Source organism: the organism of the source record quoted next, unplaced genomic scaffold, assembly GCF_019419815.1.
Source record: "Pyrus x bretschneideri cultivar Hongxiangsu unplaced genomic scaffold, Pyrus_bretschneideri_v1 Contig267, whole genome shotgun sequence".
Lineage (NCBI taxonomy): Eukaryota > Viridiplantae > Streptophyta > Magnoliopsida > Rosales > Rosaceae > Pyrus > Pyrus x bretschneideri.
In genome coordinates this window covers 416,949-433,282 of record NW_025999576.1, presented here as the reverse complement: position 1 = coordinate 433,282, position 16,334 = coordinate 416,949, and the positions used below count along the sequence as shown (strand labels likewise).

Below are 16,334 nucleotides of genomic sequence, written 5' to 3'. Positions count from 1 at the left end.
ATTTTTTTTTGACTGAATAATATTACCAATTATATTGTTGAGGTCACATTACTACAGTTAGTAAAGCATACCCAACTTGTAAATTTCAACTTGTAGTTTCTCAAATGGGGTGGATCCGTGGCACCATTTTTTTGTTACACAATTGTTTACATATGTTTTGGACACAAACAGTTCAGATTGTTAAAATACATTATGAAACGGGCCCTACAAAAACGTGTGTCAAAAATTGTGCAAAAAAACTGGTGCCACGAATTAGACCCTCATTCTCAAAATTAATTAGCAAAATAAATAAATAATAATAACACAAACATTACTATATATTTATATACTTGTGATATATATTCATGTTTCCTTTTGCAATTTGACTACTTCGATTGGAATATGAAGAGTTTGACAATATCATCAAATTAACTATCTACCCTTACCATCATTTTGTGTTCTCGTTATATTCAAGTTCCATTTTACTTTGAGCTTTTGTTTGTTTTCATTTTGTTTTACTTAAGTCAATATTCAACCTTTTGGCTAATTTTCAGATAAATAGCACTCCAAAAGATGATTTAGATGATGGGGACTTGCCTCAACCTACTACACCCTGTCAAAGGTCACCACCACAATATGATTTAGATCTTAACGACTTGCCACAACACACTGTGACACCGCAATGCTCATCGCCGCAATATGATTTAGAACATAGGGTCTTACCTCAATCTACTGCATCAACTCAAGGTTCAATAACAAAGTATGATTTCGATCTTAACGAATTGCCTCAACCCACTGCATCCCCTCAAGGTTCACCAGCACAAGTTAAATTCTCAGATTTGAGGTCCCATCAAGACTCACATGTTGAAGAATGTAAGAATATACCACGTGGGATAAACTGAAAAAATATAATATAATTTGATATATGATAATGAATGATTCTATATCTCAGTTTTTTGTTTTCTTTTACTACTAGTCATAATTGTACTGAAATCTCTTGTAATATAATTGTACAACTGCCGTGTTGTGCAAGTAGTAAAATGCATGTTATTAAGGACTATATGAGTGTCATTAGTGGTGGGTCATTACCCATCTCTTTTATTTTTGGCCCTCTCAAGACTCATCCATATCACAAGTCTAACCCATCGATTTTGGTTCGCATACACTTGTAGGAAGCAACTGATTGATCAATTGAACACAATCAAAATCACTGAACTTGCATCTTACGCTATGCAAGAGCTCTCGACATTGGCTTTGGTCTGAGATCCTCTTTGGGAAGTTGCCAAAGAAAGCATTAATACTGAAGTCATAAGTGATGTCAAGTGTATACGACTACATAAGGCAATGAAATCTTAGGACCCGTTGATATCCTATTTAAAAAATTTATCATTTCTAAAAACATTTCTTAAGAACAATTTTCTTTGAGATTCAAAAACTTATTTGGCATAACATTAAAAAAAATTAAAATCTTAACAATTTAAAAAGAAAAGGAGAAAACTTCAACCTAAAACAACTCCATAACAGAGTCGAGAAAATTCAACAGGGGAGAGAGATACGAAGACAGAGGGTCGGATCTAGAAGAGGGAGAAAAAGAAGAGAGAGAGAGAGAGAGAGAGAGAGAGTAACATATTAGAGGAGGGAGAGATAAGAGAGCAAGAGTGAGAAGAAAGAAAGAGAGGAGAGAGAAAGGATAGTGTAGAAAAAAAGGTTGAGGAGAGACCGATAAGACAAAGAGAGATATAAGAGTTTGACTTAAAAATTCTCAAAACTCACTTTTGGTATTTTTAAGAAGCAAGTTATTTTTTAAGTTGGTCTTGAATTCAATCTTTAAAAAAATTCTAGCAAATAGGAATTCATGACCTGAATCTCAAAAAATAGTTTTGAGTTTAAAAAGTTGAATTAAAATAGAATAACAAATGTGCCGTTAAATTCTCCCAGACGTGGACATTAAACCAAAGGAATTTGTACCAAATCGTATTAGTTTTGAATCATCACGAGAAACTGAGTATTTCCATATGAGGCTGTTTAGTATTATTGAACTCCTAATGGGTTTGGTGTGTTATCCCTTTATAAGATTTCATCAAGCAACACATTAATAACCTTGATATCTATGTAAATGGCTTTCAACTTGATTCATCACCAACCTTGGCCAATCCAAAGTCAGATATCTTTGGGAAATAAGAAATTTATCTTCTCTAAGAAAAGTACTAGAAAACTAATATGGGTCAGCCCGACTCGTTACGTACTGCTATAACTTAATTTTTAGGAAAAAGTACCTCTAAATTGGAATTAATAAAGTTTAAAGTTGTTTGTGCATATTACACAATTTGTATTCAACTTATGTGCTTATATTGTACTATTTTACGTGCTAAAGATTATGGAAATGGATGAATTCACACATAACAATTACCACGCTAAGAAACTATTTAACTTTTCTTCCAATAATATTTCTAAACAGAAAAAGAAAGTTTATATAGGGTAAGTTAAAGATTTATGAGCTTGTATGTTTGAGCATTAGGGTTAGTTATGTTGATAATCTATCAAGCAATGTGCCATTTTCTCTCTTTTCTAGTGTCTCCGCACTTTGAATAAGGATTGATTAAATGAATGTCATGAAAGGGTGCACATGAAGAAATCAATAGTACTTTAGTCGCCCCCTTTCAAAAAGGATTGAAAACATTTCTTCATCATCACATTCATCTCATTATTTGATGAGGGATTTGGGTCTAAGACAAACTCTTCAACAGTAGTCCTGCCTTCAAGCATACTCACAACTGAAGGTATGGTAGATCTAAGTTTTGAAGTGGCAATAGAGTAGGGGACAACCACATTGATTGTAACCATCATCTATTCTTTGTTGAAGTTTGAGTCCAACCTTGGATCCACTAAGTTCATCAAATTCCCGTCCGATTTTAGTACATGTACCTTAAAACATGAAAGGAACAAAAGAAAAATAAGTTTTTTTATCTTTAGAAATAATCGAGGAAACTTTGAACAAAAAAAGAATATGAAAACCTTCGATCTAGCTTGTAAATAGCATCAACAAAATCAAAATTGAAGTCTAATTAAGAAAGTTACCCAATCAAGAATATAAAAGTCTTCTGCATTTTTCTATTAACTTCAGTTCTTCTTCTCACTAATAACCTCCAGTACAGGAATTCCAAAGCTATAAACATCTGCTTTATCAATTAGACAACCCCAAATTGCACTTTGCAATGCATACATCAATTGCAAATTAAATCATGGAATAATGCAATCGTCTAGCTTAAGAAATTCCAAAAAATAATAAAATAAAATACTGAGATTAATAAAACAGTATGTTTTCTTCTAATTGAACGTTTCACATCAATACAATAGTTATATAGATATGTTGTAGTACAACTATATGGGAAAGACAAACATAAGAAAATAAGTTAAAACATAGAGACTTACAAAGTTCTAGCAATGCATGACTTAACCTCTTGATCAAGCTTGGCCAATCCAAAGTCAAATATCTTTGAGTTAAGATTTTCATCAAGCAACACATTAGTAGGCTTGATATCTCTGTGAATGGCCTTCAAAGTTGATTCCTCACTAATCTTGGCCAATCCAAAATTAGATGTTTTTGGGAAATAAGGAATTTATCGTCTTTAAAAAAAGTACCAGAAAACTAAATACAATATATTAATATTTAATTATCTATTAAGTTAAATAAGATAGCCGGGCAAGAACCTGAAAAGTGCTCACTTATGACTAATCTGGGCCGGCCCGACCCACTACCTACTGCTATAACCTCTTTTTTTTTTTAAATGGTACCTTGAAAATGAAATTAATTAGTTTAATGTTGTATTGTGCACATCACACAATTTGTAATCTACTTATGTGCTTATACTGTACTATTTGAAGTACTAAAGATTATGGAAATAGATGAATTCACACATAAATATTACCATGCTGAAAAACAATTAACTTTTCTTTCAACAATATTTCTAAACAGAAAAAAGAAAGTTTATATAGGGTAAAGTTAATGATTTATGAGCTTGTATGTTTGAGCGTTAGGTTTAGTTATGTTGATAATCTATCAAACACTATGTCATTTTCTTGCTTCTCTAATGTCTCGACGATATGAATAGGATTGAAAATATTTCTTCATCCTCGCATCCATCTCATTACTTAATGAGGGATTTGGGTCTGAGATAAACTCTTGAACAGTAGCCCTACCTTCAAGCGTGCTCACAATTGAAGGCATGGTGGACCTAAGTTTTGAAGTAGCATTAGAGTAATGAAGAGCCACATTGATTGTAACCGTCATCTCTTCTTTTGAAGTTTGATCCCAACCTTGGATCCACCAGGTTCATCAAATCCGCATCTAATTTTAGTACATGTGCCTTAAAACATGAAACGAACAAAAGCCCACTAAGTTATTTACCTTTAGAAAAACCCAAGAGAACTTTCAACAAAAGAAAAATATAAAAGTCTTCCATCTAGTTCTAAACAACATCAACAAAATCAAAATAGATTTCCAATTAGGAAGTTACCCAATCAAGAATATAAAAGCCTTTTCGTTTGTCTACTGACATCAATCCTTCTTCTCACTAATAACCTCTAATACAATAATTCCAAAGCTATAAACATCTGTTTATTGGTCAAATAACCCCGAATTGTATATTCCAGTGCCATATATTCACTCCAAATTAAACCATGAAATTATGAAATTGTTTAGCTTAAGAAAATACCTTGCAAAAGTAGGGTATTTTTCTCTTAATTGAAAGCTTCATATCAATACAATAGTTGTACATATATGCAATAATACAACTATATTAGAAGGACAAATATAAGAAGATGAGTTAAAATATAGAGACTCACAATGTTCTAGCAATATAGGTGCTTATGTGGGTTTTAACCCCTTCATCAAGTTTGGCCATTCCAAAGTAGATATCTTTGGATTAAAATTTTCATCAAGCAACACATTAGTAGCCTTGATATCTCTAAGAATGATCGTCAAACTTGATTCCCCATCAAGCTTGGTCAATCCAAATACAGATATCTTGAGAAATAAGGAATTTATCTTCTTAAAAAAATATTACTGGAAAACTAAATATAATGTACTCATATTTAATTATCTATTAATTTGAATAAAATAGCCAATAACGGGCTTGAGCCCAAGAAGTGACCCAAATCCCCACTTCAACGACGACCGCTGCAAGCACAAAGCCCTACTTCAACAAGCTCAGATTCAAAATCGTAAAGATCTCGGCCAACCAAGCTCACCCATTGGGCTTTCATGCCCACCCAACAAAAATCCCGACAACCAAAGCTCGATTGTGCGTTTTGCAGGAAAAATCTAGAATTTAATTGGATAAAAATGAGGAGGAAGGCAGAGTTTGAGACAGAGAGAAAGAGGTTGAAAAAGATGGAGGTTTTGAGAGAGGAAGAGTATTTTGGGGAACAAAAGGAGTAGAATTAATAATAAATCTAACACTGTACTAAACACTTCACTAAATCTGTCAAGTTTAAGTTTATTCTAAGTAAGTTCAACTTAGTCTCTAAAGCTAGTCTAGTTCAAAATAGTATAGCGCAACAAAAGCACACTGCCACTTTCGTGGGCTGAATGAGATTAAACCTTAGGAACATGATTAGATTGGCAGGGATGAGTTATATGGCCTATGTGTGTGGTTAGGTTACATAACCCATCATATTTTCCCTTATTTCGGATTTGCAACCAATCCAGTCCATGTTACAGTTTTACTCACCAAATATTTGCTAGGCTACTAAGTCCAATTTAACTGGAAATAACCCATCATATCCTGCCCACCAAACAGGCCTTATGTCTTCCAATGATTTCAGGTGCTTACAATAAATTTACGGACAAACAAAAAAAATGGAAATTATAAAATAAGAAACGGTTTTTTTAACTATGTTCAAAAAAATAATATAAGCAATTAGCTATAAGCAGGGTTGCTAATAAAGTTAACACATTCATAGAACCATATTGTACAAAGGCAATGTACAAACTAGAACTACAATCCAGAGAACAAAGAACGAATACAATCTGTAAATTAAGACTTCTGACAGAAATTACAAAGTACACACGCCCAGAAAAAGATCCGCCGCATTCATCATCTTCTTGGAAGGATATCTGAAAACAAAAAATCATGGAAGGGTGGACCTGCGTGAAGGCGAAGTTCGAATTTAGTAACGGATCTCTGCAAAACATAGCATAATTGCATTGACGTATATGTTGTACTTAATCAGCACTTGGTGAAAGTATAGCGTAAAGGAACCAGGGTAACCAAATTTCGTAGGCAGTGTAACCACGCACTCATTCATTTTCCACGTGTTGTTTACCATCTCTCTTTTATACGTTCATAATCCTAGCCCAACAACGTCAACAACTACAAAGCCTCATCCCACTAAGTGAGTATTGGGAATATAAATAAGAAAAATCATTTTCAAAAGGCAACGGCATGTGATGGTGCAGATCGATTGACATGTTGACCTAAGTTCAATGCTCCGTGAGGACATGTTTAAGGACGCGTGCAACTACTTCAGAGTTTTAGTAAAACAGGTTCAAATAAGAATATTCGACCAGAAAAGGAAAAAAAAAACAAAAAAAAACGTTTCAATAAGGATCCTGACCTTCTTGTTCACCAAGAATATAAAATGGAAGATGAGCAATCATCTTTGATGCACCATCACTCCACTTGACAGTACCGCGGTTCTGCATTTGTCCATTTGAAGGCCGGGAAGGCCCCAACACAGACAAGGAAATTGCAGGTTCTGTCATTAAGGCCAAATAATCACGAGCCCGTCTCCAGACCCTCTCATCTGATATTCGAGAGCGAGCTACCTGGGGATACAAAACAATTTAGTGAACGCGAGCTGATGAGATAATTTTGACAGCATAATATACTTCTACATAACTCCACCAATCTCACTATGACACATAGGAGCTAAATTTTCTCTTAAGAAAATTGCAACTGAAAAACCACACATTATTCCAGCAAGGAAAATAGCTACGCTTATGGTCAAATCTGAAAGTCAAACCTTGCCCAAGGAAAAATGTGCCCTTGGCAGCAATTCACGGTGGATGGTGGCCAACTTTGCAATGGCTGTAACAACAAAGCATAGAAGCCTTGATTGTGATGACTTTCGGTAAGTTTGATTATCAGAGCTAAAGGTTGATTCCTGTCCCAGGCCTAGACGACTTCACAAGAAAACAAAAGGAAAATAGAAAAATCAGCAAACATTTAGTCGACATTGCTAAGGAAAAAAATGAGACACAAATCAAACAGCTGGTTTATCCCTTACCTAGATGAAAGGTTTTCGTACAAGAGTAGCTCTAAACTCTCAAAAAGCTCACGAGCTTCATCTTTGTGAGATCGTCCACCCCCGCCATGCTCTCCTATGGCCCAACACAATTGTAATGCCAACTCTGTCTATAGGAAAAGAAAACTGTAATAACTCGGACACAAACTACAACACCGACAAGCTTCAAAAACACAGTGAGGTGATCAACTGACCTTTTCTGGGCTGTCATAAGCTTCCCCAAGCCTGTCCATTATAGGCTTCTGCAAAGATTGAAATCACCTTGTAAACTCTTTCAATGAAGAACAACCGAAAAGATCCAACGACGAGATATTAATAAAATTAAACATGATCTTCTACTTGGTAAGTAACCGGTTGGATATTGTACTACTTTTCCCTTTAAACCAGGAAAGGAATGAACCAAGACAAACAATAACCAAAATCCATTCCTTCAACCTCCTATCTGGCCAAACTCGTGTATTTCTCTTTTCTACTAAGAATTTCTAATCACATACCCTGAGAACCGTGCCACCAACGGTTTCTAATGGATTTAAAAACATACACGGCTGAAAGAAATTGTATAATAATGATCAGAGGCAAAATGTGTTTGGGACAGTACCTTCAAAAGTGCAATAAAATCTGGAGAGCGCTGAAATGCGGCAAGCATAAATTCTAATAGCCTCTTACGAACCTATAGAATGCATAAATTTTAGAAATAAGATTATCCACTCATGATAAAGGATGATAAGAGGACCAATCAGACTTTAGAGTTCACCAGAAAGATTTATGACATATAGCTGTAAATAATATTTCATTATATGAACTGATCACAATTACTTTCACACATTTCATAATTCGAAAAGCATCTTTTCTTGCAGGACATGGACATTAATTTTTTGCACAAAAGATACCAACAGATGTCAATTATAGTGAAAATGAGTACAGATGAAAAGTAACACCAATATATACAAGGGTTCCAGCAAATCAAGGATATTGAAATGCAAGAAATAGTCTCCAATCATCACATTTGATCCCCAAACCCAACGCCAGACCAACAATTACTGTATTTCATGTGACCCCTGACTCAACTGTAACCCGAGATCAAAGAAAATGAGATCACTAAAGGTGTTGGTGTGACGCTGGAGAATGATCTTTTGACAATGTCAAATGAAATCAAGTGCACATGAAGATTGGTCCACTTCCATGCATAAAAAATCATAAATATATCAATCTCCCATATTTTTCTGTCTTGGAAGCCAAAAAGTCACCACATCAAAAAACTCAGCAAAAGAAAACATAAAATATATTTAAATGCATACACACCTCATAAGAAAAACTTCTGTCAGGAAATATTGTGGCATTTCTGGACATGAGTAGAGGTATCAATGCACAGACCAAAGCTGGAATAAAATAGAGAAAATAAATTTTTAGAAACAAAAGAGTTTATACCAAACTCTAATGTAGGATAAGAGCTATATCACGTACAATTATTGACATCACGCAGTGCTATAGCAAAATACACATCAAGAAACCGTGGTGTCATGCGTAGTATATTTTTCAGCCTATCAGATTGGGGAGTATTAATTACAGTCTGTAAAGTTGCAGCCATTGCAGGAGAGGTCCAATGGCGTTCCTGCAATACAGCATAAATAAAATCTGAGTATATTTTCAGTGTTAATGTGAAATAAATTTTGTAATAGCATAATGCTACCCAACCATTTGTAGAAACATGCTCAAATCTGATTTGGAAAATTGTCAGTGGTCCGAAACATATACATTAAAGTCATGTTTACAAGGAACAAAAAAATGTTTACCAGTAAGTCCACAACTCTACTTAATTCCTTGTAATTACAAGAAAACCATGGTTTTATGTGGTCTTGCATTTGCACTCGTTTGAAATGATAAAAAGGACACATCAAAAGAAAAGAAAGAAGAGGAATACAAGTAAGTGAAACATAACTTTTATATACCTTAAAAGGAAAAAAGTTCTAAATTAGGATATGCAAATGGAAATTGAGATTCAGAAAAAAATATCCTTACAGCAATGCCATCATTTTCATCCTTTAGAAGGTCAAGGAACAGAGGATCAGCAACATCAATTGAACTGCTGTCCTCTGATTCAGAGTCTCCCCCTCCATCTCCTATTGTTGAACCGGTATAAGCTTCATCCATAAGAGCAAGCAGCATCTGCATCAACATATCAATGCGCATCTTTAATTGCATGGTTTCTAAACTTTTAGGTTAACACGTGTAATTTTCAAACATCAAAAAATTAACCTCAGGAGCTGAACTCTTCTGCATTGATGCAATGCTGTTTCCAACTAACGATCCCGAGCTCTTTTCAACCTTCTCCAATGCCACTACCAAAACTACCATAGTTGAAACAAAAAATGATAGATCTCAGGCTACTTTAAGAGGAAACTAAGAAAAACCAATTGAAAAAAGGCTTAAAAGCACACCCGGACAAGCCCAAATTACAGGGCAACCATGAAACCAAAAGTTTTTAATGTTTTGAAAAAACCAAAAGTTTTTATATTTTGAAAAAACAAAAAAAGTATACAAATTTGAAATAAAAGAACTCGGTTCAGCAAAAACAGATAAATTAATAAGCCCATTATTTCACGCTTTTCTTTTAAGCATAATGACTGTCTGTTCAAAAGTGGTAAGGCATAAGCTGAATGCTGAGACTTTGCACTTGACATATCAGCTTAACAACTTATAAATTTTATATGACGGCTAGATAAATATTTCAGATCAGTTATATACAAGAAATATTTTAAAGATAAGGATCTAAAATCAATTAACTCCACACATAAGAGAAACAACAGATGAAAAACACACATACATGCAACACAGCAAAAGCTTTATAAGGTAAAAGAAGCCAAGAGACAATGTGACATCAAAGAAATATGGTGAAAACGGAGGATAAAGGTGAACTGAATAAACATACTCACTTGGCAAGTCTACCAAAGCTGGAAATAATGGAAGAAATGACCCAGGGGACATCAACCCTGGAAAAACCTTCATAAATGACTTTTCTAACCTGCAGGGCAAACAACGAAGTGGACAATTATGAAATAAAATTCATCTATTTACTTTAAAGCTAAATGACAATAGAAACATAAAAAGAATCTTTGTAATGTGCATATCCACAAGTGTCTATCTTCAGCTGAACCATCAGAAGTTCAGAACTGACAACTTAGAAACATCATATGTATGTACGTGAGTGTGTGTGTGTGTGTGTGTGTGTGTGTGTGTGTCTATGTTCAGCTGTACCATCAGAAGTTCAGAACTGACAACTTAGAAACATGATATGTGTGTCACAGTGTGTGTCAGTCAGTGTGTGTGTGTCTGTGTGTGTGTGCGTGTGTTCAGAACTGACAGCTTAGAAACATCATATGCATGTATGTGTGTACGTGTGTATGTGCGCGCGCGCGTGTGGTATATACATCTTTGAGCATGAGCACTAGGTCAAATTATAATTACTGTAGAACTCACTTTTCCCCATTCCATGCAATCAACTTTAACATCAAGGGAAAGAACTGCATAGAAGTTGTTAAGGTTAGAGATACATAATCCAGCTATTGAAAGAAATATTATGGTAAGATCCTGCAAGGCATAAAAGAACCAAAAAAAAAGCAAGAATTGAATGAAAGCATATAAAATTCAAGATGAAATATTTGACCACAATGGGTCTGATTTTGTTTAATTCCTTCGGATATTTGAGAGCCTTGATGAGGACTTGTCAAGTAGCAAGAACTTAAAAGGTTTATGAAGCAAGACAAGTAAAAAAACACAAAAGTCTTGCATTCCACAGATAACATCACCATTAATGAGCATGGTCCAACTGTTCAATTTTGTGGCTTTCAAATGGAAGCAGTATTTTAACTCAGACAGCATGTTCACTGACTGATTGTTTGTAATTTACAAGTGGATGGGTGTATTGCAGTACATGAAAACACCACCACAATTGCTAAGTACCTCCACAACCTTTGCACAATATCAAAATAAAGACTTATGTCATACATTTCTAATAGGTATACTACATAACAATTTTTATCATAAACAGAAAACCCTAGGAATATTGGTCATACCTGAGGCAGTAAGGTAGGGAAAGAAGTTAAAAGCTTTTTCTTGTTGACGTTCAGAAATTCAAGGGTTGATTCTGCGACAACAGGATCTGCAAACTCACTGCAACCAGATTAGAAAAATTTGACATGTGATGGCCATCGTATTTATAGTTAGATTTGATATAAGAAGAATGAAAACGAATGTAAGAATATAAGCAAGAAAACAAATGCTTATTCCAACACAAAATGGCAAGTAGTGCAAATGAAACTTAGTTAGCCCGTCTTTTTGAAGTTTAAAATTTGTAACTTTCTCTTCAAAGTACAAAAGAATCTAGAGAATAATTTCCAGGTCAATATTGCTTCTTGTTGTTGACTTCATAAAGCAACCTACAATATCCTTTGATAAGACATCATGACTTATGTCTGATTTACCATTTAAGCTGATAGATAGTAATAAAATTTTGGACGAGTCTGGCATGAGTCCATGTATACAGTATACAGTTAAGAACATGTTGACCATCAAAACTGACATAAAAAAAACAAGATGATCAAGGTTTTTATAAAGGAGGACAAGGTGAGCAAAGTGTGTCATACTTCTGTAAACCAATAAAAAGTACGTCATTTTGCAGTTCATCTCCCTCGTCAATTGACCATTGGATCTTAAAAGTTAAAATAGACCTGGGCCTCAGGTTTCATGGTTCGGGGAGTTTAAAACAACTTTAGTAACAAATAAAAATCTTACTCACTTCCATTTCATCTTTAGTTACAGAATAACATAAGTTGCACTTTAATCTTGCCAAAATTTCTCTTCTTTTCCTATGGTAAAAACCAAGCAAATGCTAAGTAACTTTCCATATCACACAACTAATGACTAGGTATATATCAATATAGATAAAAGAAAAACCTAATTGGCACACAATATCATATACTTTTAATCAGCCTAGACACTAATTTCAAATGAAATACATCACTCACCGGCTCAAACATGAACGGAAAAATGTCCTGAGACTGGGATCAGCATCATGTAGAACCATCTCCCCAAAGTCAAGATAAAATTGAAGAATGGTCTGATAGAAAATCAGGGTAATTAAATTATGAGCAAGGGATATTAAAAAAAGGTATTACCAAAGAAAGGAAAGTGTGAGACGGCGGATATGACTGTTTACCACATCCACAGACATTGCTGTGTCAATAAAATGTTATATCAATAAAAAAAACTAATAGATTGGAAAACTGAATTAGCTATTACACTAACAGAAAATACAAGTTAGCTAGTTTACAGCATTAAATTTCATAAAATTATTTTTCAACTATATGCCTTTCATACACTCCAAAAAACCAAAATCTATTAGACATCAAAAGAAGAGATTCCCCTTTACATCTTAACTTCTCCCCCCCCCCCCCCCCCCCAACCTCCCCCCCTCTTAAACTATGAAACTGCTTCAGAAAATCCATCACGTTATTGCTTACAAAAGTACATGCCCTAGAGAACAAGCGCTCAGTTCTCATCCTGCAAGGGAAAGCTCAGACCTTAGCTAACCGGGTAAAAAGCACTTGCAGTTTACTTCCAAAACAAATCATACTGAATGCTTACGCATACAAAAGTCAACGACTTAAATGGAGCTGAAACCTTAAGCATCACATAAATGCTCTGCCAAGTGCCATTTCTTGCGATTTGGCCCAAACAACTATAGAATGTTAATTAGAAAGTGCGCTGACTCCAATCAGTTGTTAAAGAGGATTCCCGGGATAATCTATATTGTGACTTTTGTAAACATCCCATATACCATTTTCCATACCACAAGTTCTAAAAACACTGTTTGATAAATTGATAATGCTCAACATTTGTTTTATTTTCCTAATCCTTTCTCAGCAATTAAACAAAACGGAACAAAATAGCGAAATTTGCAGTTAACAACATGGAGCTAAGTGAATAAGAAACAAAATTACGATAGCAATGCAACAAAAATACGACTCAAAATCCGAATGGGACCAAAAAACGAACCAGCAGTAGAAGGCCAATGGAGGTTCGAGATTGAGACAGCGAAGCCACCGAGCGCTGAAAGAGCTTGTTAATCTGCGTGTAAACTCTCGCCACCAAATCCTCTGAATTCTCAGCTTTACACAATTCATACAGCTTCTTCACCTGCTCAACATTTAATAAAACAAAAAAGAACCAATTTTTTCCCCTTAATCAGAAAAATGAAAAGAAAATTAAGCTCATTTCTGGGTTTCCCTGCTTTTCAATTATTTTCTCGGGAAACAAAGAGAAAGTTAGGGAAATGATGAGATGCAGAGAGAGAGAGAGAGGGACTAACGGATTGGAGAAGAGCGGAGTCGGAAGCGGGATCGTTCGCGACATTGGAGTCTCTGGCACTGCTTGAAAGGGTTCTCAGATGCAACTCCCAATCGCCCATTTTTTCGTTTTTCTCAGAAAACGAACGAAATCCGAAGTGTGTTGTTTTTCGTTCGTAGCAAAATTCGAATGGAAGCTTTTCTTTTTTTTTATTTACTGCGAGTGAAGCAAAAATTACATCAACTGGGCAAAAAACGGCACGTCGTGCACCGTTTAGGAAATTACTTGACGGGTAAAGGCTAAAGAGTTATGCCGGTATTCATTTACACGTAACCCCAGCCATCCGTCCCCTGTAATCACTTCCCACCCCTACTCGTGGTTCTTCGGTTGGACAAGGAGACAAACCCAATGAATCCAAACTTTTTTAGGAATTTTAATGAAACATTTTTAGTATTGTTTACTTTTAATGTTAAAGATATTTTTAATTTAAAAAGTCACTCATGATACTATTTACTTACACCTTTATTTTGTCCTTTTGATTAAAACTAAAGTTTTTGAGGATATTTTGTTAGTTTTCCTAACTCTTTTTGGACAATTTGGATAGAGTATGTATATATATATATATATATATACACATTTGATATTAGTTGTACTAAAGTGGATAAGTAAGCTAAACCTCACAAAAAGTTATCACAATGAGCTATCTATAATAATTTAGTTTGAATTTGCTTTGTCAATAATGGAAAACTTCTCACTCAACTACAGGTGAAAAAAAATACTACTATATCGTAATGCTAATTGGAATATAGAGCAATGCTAACATTACTTTTTTTTTTAAAAGTAATAAAAAATTACACCGCTTATGATAGTTGATCTCATATTTCTTTTATTAGAGAGTGTGTCAGTCTTGTGTCGAGAGCAATTTTTAAGGAACGAGTTCATTGATATGGTGAGGTCTCATTCCAATAATATAATATCATGTAAAGAAAAACTTACGCATGACATTATGTAATTAAATTGAGACAATTTGATGTCAACAAACATGTTCCATGAAATTCTTTCATTATTGATTTTGGATAAGGTTGATTGATTTCATTTTTTAAATTGAAAGGGCCCATTTAAAATTAAGCCGACAACATAGGCGGAAGTCAAATGAGAAGAAAACTTTGGAGTAAATGATATCTGGTGTGAAGTTCATGTTACTAAACTGGATAACATGTTCTATAAGAGCAATTGGTCAACAAAAATTTTATGAAGCTCTGTAATATAGAATACTCTGTGTTTTTTTAACCGTTGATTTATAAAATTTTGATTTTTTATTCAAAATTTAACGATTAAAAAGTCGACAATATCAATACTCCATATCTCTATAGATTGGGCATTTTGGTCCGCCTTGTTTGGGCCTAAGCCCAATCTTGTTTGAAATCAATATTACTTTTTTGGGTTAAACTCTGTTCACTGCCCTCATGTTTCATGGTTTTCAACATTTAGTACATCAAGTTTTTTTCATCTCAGAGTTATATCTAAAGTGTTAATTTTGGGACAGTCTCATACATCTATTAGTTAAACTGTTAATTTTCCTGTTAAGTGATGATGTGGCGCCCAGGTGGATAATGATTGGGCGCCATGTGTCATTAAAAATATTAAAATAATTAATTAAATAAAAGTTAAAAAAAAAAAAAAAACAAACAAACAAACCCATCCCTTCTCCCCTCGCCCCCAACGCATAAGAAGAAGAAGGAGGAAAAAAAAAAAAAAACTCAGTCCCGCCCCCAACCCAGAAGAAGAAAATGAAGAAAACCCAGAAGAAGAAGAAGAAGAAGGAGGAAAAAAAAACACAGTTCGTCATTTCCACATTCATGGAGATCTACCACAAAACCAGTTCAAAAATCATCTCAAACTCAAACTTCTCATCTCAAAGTATTTTCGAAATTCCCCCACATTGAAAATCCCAAAAATACGGAGTTCATGGTCTGGATTCATGTTCGCGGTCGCGGGGTGGGGGAGGAAGGCAGGTGGGTCACACAGGGGGCCCCGGGGGGGGGGGGGTGACGAACTAGGTTTGGGTTGCTTTTTTTTTTTTTTTTTTTCTTCTTCTTCTTCTCAGATTCGATTTTTTTTTTCTTTTCTTCTTCTGGGTTGCAAATTCGGTTTTTTTTTTTTTTTTTTTCCCTTCCTTCTTCTTCTTCTTCTTTTGGGTTGTAGATTCGGTTTTTTTTTTTCCTTCTTGTTCTTCTGCATTGGGGCCGGGGGAGAAGGGATGGGGTATTTTTTTTTTTTTAATAACTTTTATTTAATTAATTATTTTAATATTTTTAATGACACATGACGTCTAGTCATTGTCCACTTGGACACCACGTCATCACTAAACAAAAGAATTAACAGTTTGACTAACAGATGTATGAGACTGTCCTAAAATTAACATTTTAGGTATGACTCTAGGACAAAAAAAACTTGATGTACTAAATGTTGAAAACTACGAAACATGAGGGTAATAAACAGAGTTTAACCCTACTTTTTTTTTTTTTTTTTGTCAAAAAATTCATATTACTGTTGATGAGATATTTTTGGAGTCCATATTACTTTACAACAATGATGGATACGAGAATAAATTGAAGTTGATTAGGATTTGACTTTTAGACTTCCATATTTGTTATGGATGTTGAATTTGAATATGTTTTATTTTTAATTTGAATAATTTC

General features: G+C 34.5%; 1 protein-coding gene across 1 annotated transcript; it reads right to left on the bottom strand.

Moving 5' to 3' along the window:
* Nucleotides 1-5,846: 5,846 nt before the first annotated feature.
* On the bottom strand, nucleotides 5,847-14,995 carry LOC103948782 (AP-5 complex subunit zeta-1). The gene is made up of 17 exons (XM_009359851.3): nucleotides 14,991-14,995; nucleotides 13,655-13,931; nucleotides 13,342-13,482; nucleotides 12,312-12,403; nucleotides 11,361-11,457; nucleotides 10,765-10,808; nucleotides 10,221-10,309; nucleotides 9,544-9,635; nucleotides 9,307-9,453; nucleotides 8,752-8,899; nucleotides 8,590-8,666; nucleotides 7,886-7,957; nucleotides 7,482-7,529; nucleotides 7,270-7,397; nucleotides 7,006-7,165; nucleotides 6,598-6,808; nucleotides 5,847-6,127 (listed from the first exon to the last, which is right to left on the bottom strand). The coding sequence occupies exons 1-17, from the start codon at nucleotides 14,993-14,995 to the stop codon at nucleotides 6,078-6,080; spliced, it is 1,878 nt and encodes a 625-aa protein (XP_009358126.3). The 3' UTR covers nucleotides 5,847-6,077.
* Between the last annotated feature and the right edge of the window lie 1,339 nt (nucleotides 14,996-16,334).

Excerpts from the sequence above, each read along its gene's own strand:
- LOC103948782 (XM_009359851.3), bottom strand. Across the intron at positions 10,809-11,360 it reads TCCCTACCTTACTGCCTCAG|TTCTTTCCCTTGATGTTAAA; the intron begins GTATGACCAATA and ends ACTTCTATGCAG. Across the intron at positions 8,667-8,751 it reads ACTGCGTGATGTCAATAATT|CTTTGGTCTGTGCATTGATA; the intron begins GTACGTGATATA and ends ATTTTATTCCAG.